General features: G+C 38.8%; 1 protein-coding gene across 18 annotated transcripts in view; it reads left to right on the plus strand.

Annotated features, from left to right (window-relative positions):
- TENM3 (teneurin transmembrane protein 3) overlaps positions 1-15,113 on the plus strand; it is a 1,046,942-nt gene that overhangs the window by 1,001,433 nt on the left and 30,396 nt on the right. For 13 of the 18 annotated variants that reach the window (XM_008000348.3, XM_073017739.1, XM_073017738.1 and 10 more), the window contains 3 exons: positions 2,917-3,149; positions 4,585-4,739; positions 5,519-6,393. In XM_008000348.3, the coding sequence (XP_007998539.3) occupies positions 2,917-3,149; positions 4,585-4,739; positions 5,519-6,393 (1,263 nt within the window). The remainder of the gene's footprint in view (positions 1-2,916; positions 3,150-4,584; positions 4,740-5,518; positions 6,394-15,113) is intronic. The other 5 variants (XM_073017740.1, XM_073017742.1, XM_073017744.1 and 2 more) reach the window with 1 other exon arrangement.

Consider the following 15,113-nt stretch of genomic DNA (forward strand, 5'->3'; position numbering starts at 1 on the left):
AGCTTTCGTTTGTCAGACATTCTTAAAGCCATTGACATCTGTTGCTTCTAGGAAGAAATGTTTGTGTCTTCTAGGAAGGAGATGCTTCTTCAGGACAGGAAATAAGCAGATATAAGCACCACTTTGGGCATTCTCTTATTACTTCCCCATTAGAATAAAACTGATGACAAAGGCAAGCTTATATGACTTGAATGTCCATTCGTTTTTGCACCAAGAAAACTCATGTCCCATAGCTAAGAGGATGCCACCACCACTGAGGCTGCCACCTCAAAAATCGGTTTGTTTTTTCCCAAAATGAAGGCATCCCGAGGAAGTGTGTATGGCTCATTTACCGTGAGTGAATCATCACTGTTCGTCATTACTCTCTAAACAATTTAAAGTGGGTATTTTAAGATGAGTCTTCATTACTTTAATAGTTTAGGATATTATAAACTGCTGTTAATAACAGCAGAAGTAAGAAAACAAATTTAAATCTAGCCAAGTTTAAACCCAGTTTTTTTTCTTTTAATGTTTTCAGAAACAAGTCATACTTTAGTGAATTCTTGTATTCCTGCACTTTCTAAGGTTATAAGGCAAAAGACATTGCACTGTAAGAAGAGACGGGGCAAAGGCGAGTATAAGGACGGTTAATTCTTAGTGAGTATGTAGTATGCGCTAGGCCCTGTTCTAAGGATCTTACATATATTAGTTCATGTAATCCTCCCGGCATCCTATGAAATATGTATTCTTATCACCACCTTTATAGGTAAGGAACCTGAGGCACAGATAAGTTAGGCAACTTGCCCAGATCATACATTTAGTGTTAGTGATGAAGTTAGGCTTTAAACCCAGTCTCTGTGGTACAGAGTTCATACTCAAAGATACACACTGATAAGAAAAAAAATACGTGTGTATGTATACACATGAGTGTATGCATACCATGTACACAGCTGCTCACAGTTAACTGTATATTCAAGGAGGTAGGAAAGACTAAAGGGACCTCTCCAATGTCATGTCTTTCAAAGTAGACTTAGTTTGGTGGAGTTGCAACTCTGTCACCAATTATATATACCTGAAAGACCAGCTCTGGCAACATTAGACTGTTTATAGAAAGGAAAAAAAAAAAACCTGTGTAAAATTGCTGTGAATGTTATATTGATATGTAGCTCTTCACTTCTTACAAAGTAATAAACTACCACATTAAGAGATGCAATATGTGTTGCTGCATTTAAAATTTTAGGCATCAACTTAGGAAAATGATATAATAACACTTAGCATAGCAAGTTGATCATTTGGCATAACCCAGTTGTTCTGAAATGTTTTTCTTGTATAATGACTTGCATCTTTCTGAGTTCTTCATCTTACTTTTTACCATTTCACACACATTTACACACTCAAGACCTCTTGCTCTAGTCTGTCTTTTGTCACTGAAAGATATTAAAGTCTGGAAAGGAGATCCCAGAGTTGAAGGTATTCAAGCCTTTGTATGTCTTTGTGTTTCTCTGTACACTAACATCACAGCCTAAGAGCTCTTCAGCGCTCCACAAGGCCTCTACAGACTCCATGTGTGATCTCCTCTCCTCCTCTAACAACATGAGAAACACTTCAGCAATTTTAAGAATAGAATCTCTTACAGGAATGATAAAGTACATCTACTCAGCACTTAGAAGGAAAATCATTAAGTAGTGAAAATGTTTTATTAGAACCCAACTTCATTAGTAATGAGGAAACTACTGCATCACTATTAGAATAAAAATATTCGTATAGGTAGATTTCTTCTAAATATTTTAGATGTTCACAAATAAAATAAATGGAAGCAAGCATATAACTCTGTGTGTGTGTGTGTGTGTGTGTGTGTCTGCATGTGCAAAGAGGGAGAGGAAAAGAGAGAATGAGAATTAATTAGTATAACTAAGTTCGTCATCAGAAGATCAATGGAGTTTGATAGATTCCCATCATGTTGACATCTTGGTTGGGACACCAAATCATTTAAATTATTTTTCAGATTTTTTTCAGAAAGCAATCTTGGCACATGTACAAGATTACATTAATTTTAAGAATGTGACATTGAGTGTTTATAAGGATATTAGCTTTTTAATTCCAATAATATGTCATAATTTGTCCCTTCCTTGATAGTGTTGGGCTTACCAATTTTTACAAGTAATGGGACATAAAATGTTTTACATTTGCATTTCTTTACATTTATAAAATTGAGGCACTACATTTTGTATGTCACTAAATTCATAGGCAGGTTTCAGAGCAGCTCAGTATATGAACTTTAGAAAGAAAACTGAAGGATCCAGCATCCTAGCTCACTGCCACAGGCCACCAGATGAGACTCCCCTGTACACTTGAATGACCTCATTTTAATATTTAACCCCATAGGACAAACATTGGCACTTTTCTGGATTATGATAGAGCAACCGAGACAGATAAAGTGCTCATTTCTTCAAGGGGAGGGTGTTTAGTTTGAAAGGATAATACCCTATGGTGAGGTATGAGTGGTATCAGTAGCGTATTGTACTTATAGGAAAATTTGATGGAGACATCCTTCGCCTGGAATAAACTTTATGTCCCTCATTCAGGGGCATTTTTTAATGGCTTTGCATTGAGCAAAAAAGATTTAGAGAAATTTTTTCTTTGTTTTAGGCTAGACATATGGTGCCTTTTAAAGGTAATATTTTTAAGATGACTGTTAGTAAATTGTTGAATCCTCAGCATCAGGCAAGGAAGACAAACAGTAATATCAGAGAAATCCTACCTGTGAGCATATTCTTTTAAGCCATTATTAAATAGACAGTACTATTCATGTCTCATCTTTGATCATAGATTCCAGACTAGAATCAGTTTCTCATGATCTGTTTTATTTTGCTTTTAATTTCCCTCTGTGTATTAGGAGTAACTCCCTTTGATGTTTATGTATGATCCTTTTCACAGCAGCAACCCAGCTCATAGATACTACCTTGCAACGGATCCAGTCACAGGAGATTTGTACGTTTCTGACACAAACACCCGCAGAATTTATCGCCCAAAGTCACTTACAGGGGCAAAAGACTTGACTAAAAATGCAGAAGTCGTCGCAGGAACCGGGGAGCAGTGCCTTCCGTTTGACGAGGCGAGATGTGGGGATGGAGGGAAGGCCGTGGAAGCCACACTCATGAGTCCCAAAGGTACTGGCAGTTGGCGATTTGAGGATTTCTTTTTATTTGAAAAAAAAAAAAAAGGTAGAAAATCCATTTAGTGCCTTCTCATGTTGAATGCTGAGTCTAACTTTTTACCTTCGACAGTGTTCTGAAAAGCTGTTTCACATCTAGGGTTTTTAAAAGCCATGTAGCATGAAACTGCTAGAATCCTAACTTGGTTTTACAGTAAATATTAGGTTCTTGGCATTCTTTATTATCACACCCTTTTTTCAGCTCTTCAAAGAATGAAGCAACTACTCTATATAATTCAGGTCACATCCTGTTAAACTTCAAGGAAGTATCCAAATTCTTTCATAGTCCTGGAATTTCTCTGTCATGAATGAGTCCCAGGCTTCTTTAAAAACCATCACTAAGCAACCCTGTGAGCCCTCACCCTCTTTGGACCTGTTCAACTTTTGTTTCTATGCCATGGGAAAAAATCCTTGCTGCGAGGAATTTTTGGAGGTAACAAGGGCTAAAAAATTCTACGTGATAAAGGCTTTTAAACCAGGCAGGATTGACTCCTTGCTCATGTATTATGCCACTCAATACAATGTTTCTGGTTTGGGGCCTTTATTTTTTTCATGATAGCTACTGACTATTATGTGAACAAGGACTGGAAAAAAGTATCTGTACTGAATTATTCATCATAGAAAATTTCATTGTAACAGGGTCAACAAAACACTAACCTTGGCTTAGATCTATTTTTGTTAGAAGAATATGGTTGCTGTAAGTTAGCTGGAATGGAATTTGAAGCTGGTTCTATAATTTATAGACCGCAACATTATATAATCATTATAATTTATATTTGAAACATACAGGTATTACCTGTGTGATTCATATACTCACAGGAGATTCTGACAAAATTGGATTATTTCCTTACTGAATTTTTTTTTCTTTTTCTTTTTTTTTTTTTTTTTTTTTTTTTTTTTTTTTGAGACGGAGTCTCACTTTGTCACCCAGGCTGGAGTGCAGTGGCGCGATCTCGGCTCACTGCAACCTCTGCCTCCCGGGTTCAAGCCATTCTTCTGCCTCAGCCTCCTGAATAGTTGGGACTACAGGCTCACGCTGCCACACCCAGTTATTTTTTTGTATTTTTTAGGAGAGATGGGGTTTCACCATATTGCCCAGGCTGGTCTCAAACTCCTGAGCTCAGGCAGTCCGCCTGTCTCAGCCTCCCAAAGTGCTAGGATTGCAGGCGTGAGCCCCCATGTCCTGCCTCCTTACTGAATTTTTAATTTATTTGTATTATAAATGCCTATGCTGGTGTTTTTCTAATGTGTTTGCAATCTGCAGCCCTACCTGCTACCTGTCACCGATGTCGTCACTGGGGTTAAATAATTGAGTTTAATAATGGGCCTAATAGTTAATCAAAAGTAACCGTTTTTGAAAAAGTACTAATACCTGCTTCTCTCAAATACAGGAATGGCAATTGATAAGAATGGATTAATCTACTTTGTTGATGGAACCATGATTAGGAAAGTTGACCAAAATGGAATCATATCAACTCTCCTGGGCTCTAACGATTTGACTTCAGCCAGACCTTTAACCTGTGACACCAGCATGCACATCAGCCAGGTGCTTCAACACTGAGCTGGCTCGTTTGTTTCTCCTCTGGGTGACTTGACTGATTCAGTCAGTAGACTGTGATGGCACCATATTAAACTGCATATATCATGTGTTGCAGTGGTTCTGATAGGGCAGTTCCATCTACATGTATCACAGGAGCTAATAAAAAGTTATTTTCTTGTGTCATTCTGCATTTGATGAATTCAGTGGGCAACAGAACAGTTATCACTAAGAAATGCTAAGCATTTGTAATAAAATACCAGTAAAGTAGCAGCATGCAGTTCTTCTAAAAAGAACCAAACAGCTTAAATCTCTAATCTTTTGATTGCATGAGCTCCTTGAGTAGTAGAGAGAACCCACTATGATTAGTCCCAAGGGACTTATATTTAGAATTGGAAAGTTGACTGTTAGGCTGATTGAAAACACAATAGAACACTAATCTATTCATAACCTAGAAAGCCCCAACATTTGGTGGTTATTGCTGCCATAGGAACACGTGTGTTCATAACTCATTGGTATCTGTTGACTCACTACTTAGAGGCTTATTTGCTATTTGCCTACAACTAGCAAATCTTACTGTGGGCTGAATTTTAAAAGAAAGTGTTATTTCTTATATTTATCTTCATTCATTACTTTTTGGTTTATTTTACTGAGGCCATTGAAAAAACTATTACAAAACAGTTTATCTCAAATTAATGCCAATTTCCCTGAATGGTCTAATTTACTCTTCTGGCGAATTAACTGTGGTGCAGTAACTGACTAACCAGGCCTTTTCTTTTTTTGTTTAGGTGCGTCTGGAATGGCCCACGGACCTAGCCATTAACCCTATGGATAACTCCATTTATGTCCTGGATAATAATGTAGTTTTACAGATCACTGAAAATCGTCAGGTTCGCATCGCTGCTGGACGACCCATGCACTGTCAGGTTCCTGGAGTGGAATATCCCGTGGGGAAGCACGCAGTGCAGACAACACTGGAATCAGCTACTGCCATTGCTGTGTCCTACAGTGGGGTCCTGTACATTACTGAAACTGATGAGAAGAAAATTAACCGGATAAGGCAGGTCACAACAGATGGGGAAATCTCCTTAGTGGCCGGAATACCTTCAGAGTGTGACTGCAAAAATGATGCCAACTGTGACTGTTACCAGAGTGGAGATGGCTATGCCAAGGATGCCAAACTCAATGCCCCATCCTCCCTGGCTGCTTCTCCAGATGGTACACTGTATATTGCGGATCTAGGGAATATCCGGATCCGGGCTGTGTCAAAGAATAAGCCTTTACTTAACTCTATGAACTTTTATGAAGTTGCATCTCCAACTGATCAAGAACTCTACATCTTTGACATCAATGGTACTCACCAATATACTGTAAGTTTAGTCACTGGTGATTACCTGTACAATTTTAGCTACAGCAATGACAATGATATTACTGCTGTGACGGACAGCAATGGCAACACCCTTAGAATTAGACGGGACCCAAATCGCATGCCAGTTCGAGTGGTGTCTCCCGATAACCAAGTGATATGGTTGACAATAGGAACAAATGGATGTTTGAAAAGCATGACTGCTCAAGGACTAGAATTAGTTTTGTTTACTTACCATGGCAATAGTGGCCTTTTAGCCACTAAAAGCGATGAAACTGGATGGACAACTTTTTTTGAGTAAGTATGTGAAAATTCTACTCTGATTATAAAATACTGTGATACAATAATATCATCTATAATAACAATATAATCTTAAGGGCTGGAGGATTCCGTGTCTTTGAGAGCCTAGAGCTTATATAGTTTTTGGATCCTGGCTGGGCGTGGTGGCTCATTCCTGTAGTCTCAGCTCCTGGGGAGGCTGAGACGGGAGGATTGCTTGAGCCCAGGAGTTCGAGGCCACAGTGAGCTATGACTGTGCCACTACACTCCAGGCTGAGTGACAGAGCCAGAACGTATCTCTAAAGAAAAAAAAAATTAGATTCCTCTTTCTGAGAAAGAAGACAAAATTGCAAGATACAAAGTTAGATGCAGGGCCTTGGAAAGGGGAGGGACCATGTGAGGGAGAAGCCCAAAGCTTAAGTTTCAGTTGGCTTCATGGTAAATTTACCTTTACTTAAGGATTAACATCTTGCTTCAAACAGACCTAGCATCTTAGCAGCAAACCTTCTGAGAAGCATCCTGCTGCTGTGGTTTGGGGCATAAAGCCTTTGGCTCTAGGTTTGCCCACCTGATAATGCTGACTGTATCAGGAGCTTGCATTGAAGAAAAACTTCTAAAACATTTACAGTGAACTTTGCTGATTACATAAAAGGGCTTACGTTCTTGTAATCAGTTACCGGAGAAACTACACTGTGCCTCAAAGAACCTTACAACTAAGTGAAGTCAGGAATTGCCATTTGTTGCCTGAAAGCATGTGAAGAGGTCGGAGGTTCATTCAGCCAGGGTGTTGCAATAGATAGCGTGGAGTGGTGGCCCGGGCACTGTGCTGTCTGAACAGTCACATCTCGGGAGTCACTGAGAGTGAAGGGAGAGTCAGCCGTTGTGTAAGATCTGGCATGTATAAACGCGTTCTCAATTGCTTGTTCACTTGACTCAGCTGTGCAAGCCATGAGGTGAAATGAGATGTGCAGGGATGGCATGTTGACAAATGCAAAATAGTCTTTGAAATGAATCCTGAGTTCCTTAGTGTGATTTTCACCATGATATGCTGAAGCAAAAGTATTTCTGTCTGTAGGAGCAGACCTCTAAAATTATAATAAAAGTCAGTAGAAAAAATGACTCAATATACAAATATTTTCCATACAACTTTTCCGGAATGTATCTTATACATAAAGCTTAGTTCTCCTGTAGCTTGAATTGCTTTTCTTTTTCGACAGATTCCCTTTTAATAAAATGAATGTTAGCCAGCAGCATGATTTTGTCAGAGGAACAAACCTTTTCAATTGAATTACATTAAAATTCTGTGCTTAGCATTCCTTTTGCTCATTTTAGTATCGCAATAGGAAAGGAATAAATTGGAAGTTAATGGAAAGCACTTCCTTTGCACTGTTTTCAAAGTGATAGCAGGCTAGACTGCCAACGAGGCAAAAAAGAGCAGAGGAAAAGTGCTGCCATCAGATGAGACTGGGCAGGAGAGCTGCTCTGATTATAAGATCTTCAGGAGACAGTGGCGGCATTGGTAGGGTTTCAGTTTAGTTGAAAGCAGGGGAAACAGAGAGAAATAAGTTTTTAGTATAGTCTACTACTCAAACCCCGCTCGCTGGGCCGTTTTTGAATGTGTCCTTACTCGTTCCCAGGAGTTCATCGTACCGGTTAGTGCTGACACTTGAACTTCCTGCAGCAGATACAGGGCTTTGCTTATGGCCTACAAATGCATTTTAATCAAGTTTGGAAAATTAGAGAAATTTCACTGGTGGAGCTAATGTGGGATAGTGTAAACCAGTTTGGATTTTTTTACCTTTTAAAGAAATGATAGTGCAAAAGAGAAGATACATTTCTCTATGAACACATAACCTCCAAGAATTTCAGACTTAGGAATCAGCAGACTGGCTGAAGTAGGGGTTAGGTTGGCAAGCCAATCTTGTTTATAATGGGAAAACAGTATTTTAAAGAATGAAAGGTTTTAATTAATTAAAACACATCAAAATCACATTTTCACCGATACTGACTCATTACATTTCTTATTTAAAGTATATCTATTAAATCTTAGAGCTAGATAAATTGCTGTAAGGGCAACTAAACTATTCCAAAAAGCATTATTAAAATATCTTACCAAATATCACCCTCACAATTTTATATATATGATATATATAAAGTTAACTTTTCTAATAAAATTAACAGAAATACTGTTTTTAAAAACTAGTGTTTTCTTAATTTTCCTTATAAGCTGTCTACAGCAAAGACGACTAAAAAATTTCTAAGAAACCTTTATGCATTTTTCAAAATAATGTGTTAAAAAAGAGCACTTTAACCCAAGGAATTCAGAATTACCATGTCAGAATGACAAATGATCATTTTTTTTCTTCCCATACATTCTTGTAATTTGGCTGTGAAAGAGCAAAGGCCCAGCCCCTCCTAAGGGTCCTAAACTTTAAAACACATTCAAAAGGAAATGCACAAAAAGAAAAGGGTGGGGGGAAGTGTCATTATCAGGCCGCCCCTGCAGCAGCCCTGTCTATGTTCAGACACAGCAGCACATATTGTCTGTGTAAGTTTGAGATTGTTAATGGGCAAACTGAACCCCTGTCGCTACTCATCAGAGCCTTGACAACAGAGTTTCTGCTGCTTGTCTCCTGACCTGGTGGTGCGGTGGGATGTGAGCATCCTAATAGAGGCAGCGGGGGGCCTCTGAGTCCCTGTCGGAATGCCTTTGTTTTTGTAGTTATTGGTGAACTGGCCTACTCCCAGAATATTAGTACGTATCTGTAATATTTCATTTTTTAGAGTGCCATGCGTCTATGTGTCTACTTTAGACCTTACAAAGACTAGCCAGTAAGTTCATAAAGAAGGGATTTGACAGGTTTGACAATGTCTGGAGTGTTACCAAAACCGCAACGAGACTGTGAAAAAAAATTGCCACCCCCCCACTGAAAAACACCTGTTTTCTATGACTTTCATGACACCAGTCCCTTGAGCTCTGATAACATGCTCTATATTCATCTTCCTGCACAAATACCTTGCACAGAAAAGTTAAACTTTTCTGCTCAAATTCCCATTTGTATATGGCCAGCTTTCTAACTAGCCTGGTGTTTAAAAAGCCTTGAGATTAAAGCTTTTGTAGGATAGAAACAGATGGAAGAAGATCTGGAATCAATAAATTTGCCTACTGATAAAAATATACTTGTCATAGTTCCTTGCAAAGAAATTTTAAAAGAGAATTAGTTCCAATTACTTACCTTAAATGTTTTTCTTTTATTTTTTTCTTGGTACAAACTTTAGTGTACCATTCACATGTCATAGTATTGGTATAAGTACAAAATGAAATGTAAAAGTATTTCATAAAATGCAAACTTTCATTATCTTTGTGGCTCCCACCACTCCTGGAATGTTGCCGTGCATATAGAACTCTCCCAGTAGCTATTTGTTGAATTAAGAAATAGAAGAATAAATCAAAGATGTAGACAGGTCAGTGTTTATTTGCCGAGAAGAGTCTGGTAAAACCAAACGCTAGCATTTGCCAAGGCTCCACTGAGAGAATACCTATAAATGCTGTTTTGTGTTCTAAGTTAGTTCACACCTCCGTACCAATAGTGAATGTTGAAAATGTTAACATTAGCCATTTTTGTTACTGATTTTTAAAAATATTTACCCAATATTGCATGTTTGCTCACTGTATTTTGCTTTATAAAATAAGGACTTCCTCAGTTGATCTTGTTATTCCAATAATTAAACAAAAAAAAAACTTCCTGTTGATAGCACTTACTTCTGAAATGTTGGTGGTAAGCACAGAAAACTTATCCCATGCAAATACAGTTAAAGGATATTATTGTATCTGGTATCAGAAAGGATTCTAGGAGAAGAAAGCCTGATTCCTGATAAGTTTTTATTACCAGTAAAGTAGATAGGGTGATTCTTCAGGGTACACAGATGGGTTTCTTTAGCATGATAACTGTCATTTTGAAAACTAGAGATATCACCTGCTATTTGGCAGCAGTTTCTCTCCATGTTACTTGTAATTATTATGTCCCTATTGTGATTCATTAGAGAAGTGGCCAATATTTTTAGGCATGCTACTGGATGGTATGGTGGGAACACTCCATTAGGTATCAGATGGTTTCTAACTCAGCTTTGAAATCACTGAGTTAGACTAATATGTTTCATGAGCTAAATATTCATTACTGACTGAGTAAACCATCTTGGCTCTGACCTCCTCTTCCATTGACTTGCTGGCCCGTGGAAAGGACCCCAACTAGCTAACAGAGTCCCCTTGTGTGAAGACACCGTGTCTTCAGTTAGTATTAGGGACTGCTTCATGCTGCTCTTCATACCACTTTAAACAATGGCCACACACAACGATTCCTTAGCCAGAGTAATTCCAGGGAAACTAAAAAGATCTCACCTGCTAAATATTTATTATTTAAAAAGTGTATGCCCCAAAAGAAACCACGGTTCTTACACTCAAATGCACAAAGAAAGGAAATCCAGTGTATTGAATTGGGGAATAGAATAAGTTATTTAATAGTAAATGGCATTTCACAGTTCTCTGCTTGCTTACCCACATCAAATACAACCATTTGGGCATATCTAGAGGCTCTTCTCTCTGGTTAAAGAAGACAACATGAAAAAACTATGAATTCTGGCCGATATGTACGTGCACACCAGCAGGTTACAGACTTTTTTTTTTTAATCTTGGGACTTGGAATATTTGGAGCTCTGTATTTGTGGAGCTGATTCTGTGATCTTTTGTGAGCTATATTCAGATTCACAGAGCAAATCAGTGAGTTTCAGCTTTTACACATTTATGTAGGTATATATGGGTCTCCGGCTTCTCATTTGGGGGGTTTATTGTCCCTCATTCAAGCTTTGCAATTTCAGAATGAGCTTCTGAACCATTTCTTTTTAATGAACTTAACTCAGTGCCCATGGCAAACACACGACTCCCACTGACATCCGTTCTCATGCTGTAGGAGTGCCTCAGAGAAGGGATCCCCGAAGAGGAAAGACAGGCGGTGTGAACAGCGCATGTGCTACACCTAAGCCTATTTCAAGTTCAAAATTGTATACCAAAAGCACAAATAATGCAGGAAAACGCAATGATAATTATTCATTAATTAGAAAAGATATCATTAATTAGAAAAGCTATGCCCATTCTTGTTGACACTGAATCCTATTTAAACAGCCTGACTGTGGTGCCATACTGTGTTCTCCTTACAGAAGTGACCACAGTAATCGCTTCTAATGTTAGAAGAACTATAGCAGTATCAGCTGGGCGCGGTGGCTCACGCCTGTAATCCCAGCACTCTGGGAGGCTGAGGCAGGTGGATCACATGAGGTCAGGAGTTCGAGACCATCCTGGCCAACATGGTGAAACCCTGTCTCTACTAGAAATATAAAAATTAGCTGGGCGTGGTGTCGCTCGCCCGTAATCGCAGTTACTCAGGAGGCTGAGTCGTGAGAATCGCTTGAACCCAAGAGGCAGAGGTTGCAGTGAGCCAAGATCAGGCCACTGCACTCCAGCCTGGGTGAAAATAGTGAGGCTCCATCTCAAAAAAAAAAAAAAGAAGAAGAAGAATTATACAGGTGTCTTCCACAGGACAAAACTGAGAAGATATCCTTTTCTTTGATAGGCATTTGCCATCCAGCCCTAAAAACTCAAACACTGAAACCATGCATCATTATTATTTCTGCCAAAAACTGCATTAAAAACTGAGCAGCCCACTTTATAGATACACACACATTTATACACACACACTTATACACATACACACACTTATACACACACACACATAAAAATGGTGCTCAGCCACCTGCTTTATTTTCCTTTTCCTTTTTCTTTCTTCATGGAAGAAAACATTTAGGAGCTTAAGAATGATTTGTAAGAGATTTTATCAGCAGATCACTTCAAATCATGGGAAAATTCCATTTTTGATAGAATTTTAAATATTTGATTTAGTAGAATCAAATAGTTTATTTCTATTTTTGCTGTTTTGTTTAATTGCTTAATAATTTTGCTTTAAATTATTAACCAAAATGTGTATTTCCAGGGATGTCAATTTAAAAAATGCATAGGCAAGTTTCTAAAGTGGCTGCTGGACATTTCAAGCATTAACCTGAACACTATTAAGGCAATACTTTTATTAATACTTGATCTATTCCAGTTCCCTTCGGCAGTATAGTTTTTAAAAACCGTTAGTTCTGCCCAGGTTTCAAAGGAGACAAGGAACTGGGGAAATAGTATGTTATTCAGATTACTCAAAAAATTACACAAAAAATAAGTCAGATTTTCTCAATTCATCAGTTGTGTCCCTGGAGTGTGTTGATAGTTGCAAGGTTGAATTAACTCTTTCAGGGTGTTCCATTTGGCAAATCAATGTTCCTCATGTGCTAACTTGTTCCATAATGGTTCAAGAGTAAATGCAGCTTCCAAAAGTGTCCAGTTTCCTCTTTAAACTCATTATGCAACTGTCTAGATTAGACAGATGATCTGATGGCCTCATATCCATGTGCATCATCAGCTTCCCTTACACAGTGATTATCAGGTGATTTACCGTAACACAAAGCTGTGTACACCAGCCATTTAAAATGATTGATAATAAAGCAAGAAGTTTACACATGGACGATGATTGCAAGAGAACATTTCATGTTTTACAATCACAGAACTGAAGATTGACAATTGGGTGTTTTCTAGAGACTTTCCAGCATCTGTGGCTCATTCCTCTGCCATCAAAGTAAAATCAATGCCAGCAGCTCTCACTCCTGGATTCTGTAACTCCTTAGCCTCCCAGGAAGGTGTTCAACACAGAGAAAGTCCTTGGCCTGTGTTTCAGGATCCTAGAGTGGTGTCAGAATATCTTAAGGCTGCAAACGCAGAACCAGCGTGGACACTGCACTACTCTTTGGAGCTCTGTCCAGGTTGGGGAGGGCAATCTATGAAGGAGATAGGACGGTTGGGGATACGATCCACAAGCTTCAAGTCACTCTAACCCCTCACTTAGCAACACTGTCCTTCCCCACCCCATCATCACCACTGCCACTTCTTATAAACACACATACTGACACACTCCAAAAAAGATTTCCTAGACTTCAAGTTCATCCCAAAGTTTGGTGAATCTATGGTTCTTCAAGAGAGACCCCCACAACTTCTGAAAATATTGATGTAAAGAAATATTCCTTGGTAGAGCTTTCTAAAAACTACTTTTTGTTCTCTTTAAGTGTATTTTAAGAGTGTAGGTCTGATATAACTTTAGATTTTCCCATGACTGGGCTTTTTAATAAAAAACAGTGTATAAAAAGCAAAGGCTGAAAAACTTAGTGTGTTTTAAAGTTGTTAATTGATTAAGCATTTAATGAATGTAAGTCAAGCATCAGCTAGAAGAAAGACCTCATTCTGTTTCAAACTCTAGAAAAGAAAAGATGGGGCTGGGCACAGTGGCTCACGCCTGTAATCCCAGCACTTTGGGAGGCCGAGGCGGGCGGATCACGAGATCAGGAGATCGAGACCATCCTGGCTAACACGGTGAAACCCCGTCTCTACTAAAAATAAAAAAAATCAGCCGGGCGTGGTGGCGGGCGCCTGTAGTCCCAGCTACTCGGGAGGCTGAGACAAGAGAATGGCCTGAACCCAGGAGGTGGAGCTTGCAGTGAGCCAAGATCATGCCACTGCACTCCAGCCTGGGCAACAGAGCGAGACTCTGTCTCCAAAAAAAAAAAAAAAAAAAAAGAAATGATGGAACCAAGTTCTAATAAAGGCAAGCATAAGCCTTGCCAAAATTAGAAGAAAGTACTGATTTATAGAGGATGATGTTTTTAAGCTAGGTCAGTTAGCGTTATAGAAGTAAAAGAAAGGTTACAGGAATGCTATATCTGGAGGAGCACAATGTGAGTATCTAAATGCATCCGACTATTCCTAGAGAAGTCAAAAAACATTCAGGATGACTAAACTTCAAACCTTTAAACCCTCAAGGAAGGTCAGAATGGGTTTATGCAGTGGTTATTTAGAATTTAGAGCTAGTGAGAAAGGTTATGCCCAGGAATTTATCTTCATGTTCATATCTGTGTATGCATATCCAATGAAAGATTAGTTCATTCACCCATTACTAATTTAATAAAGATTTCTAGTTTTTTCACTTAATTTTTAAAGTGTACCTCATTCTCCTTAACACAACAATTAACCACAAGCATAGTTAATCCCGTATGGGACTGGTCCAGGCAACATGAGCCTCTGAGAGGCACCGTTTCCAAAAGCAGCTATGCCACCTAAAAGAAAATGAAAGCCTTTTCCGTGCTACATTGCAAAAGCAAACAGATTGACAAATTATTAAATTATTTCAAGACTCTTAGGCTTGGATAAGGTGGGAAGTTTTCTGTGCTTTTTGATCATCAAGCATTTCCTATTTAGCCCCTAATTTCCTGGTTTTCATTTATTCACTCATGCGCTCATTCATTCAATAGGAATTTATTATGTGCCAGGTACTGGCCTTAGGTGCTGGAGAATGCAGAGCTAGATGACACATTCCCTGCTTTCAAGGATCTCAGAGTCCACTGGGAGAGAAAGACAAGTAAACAGTGGTAAGAAGGGTAAGTGCTAAGACAGTTGTTCGACAGGCCGTGCAAGTACAGAGGAAGAGCATCTAAATCCGATTGAGAACTGGGGACAGGATGAGGCAAGAAAAACTTACCAAGGGAGGTAATTTTTAAGATCAGTGTTGCAAGTTGTGAATAAAGGCTACCCAGAAGAG

Source organism: Chlorocebus sabaeus, chromosome 7 (genome assembly GCF_047675955.1).
Source record: "Chlorocebus sabaeus isolate Y175 chromosome 7, mChlSab1.0.hap1, whole genome shotgun sequence".
Taxonomy (NCBI): Eukaryota; Metazoa; Chordata; class Mammalia; order Primates; family Cercopithecidae; genus Chlorocebus; species Chlorocebus sabaeus.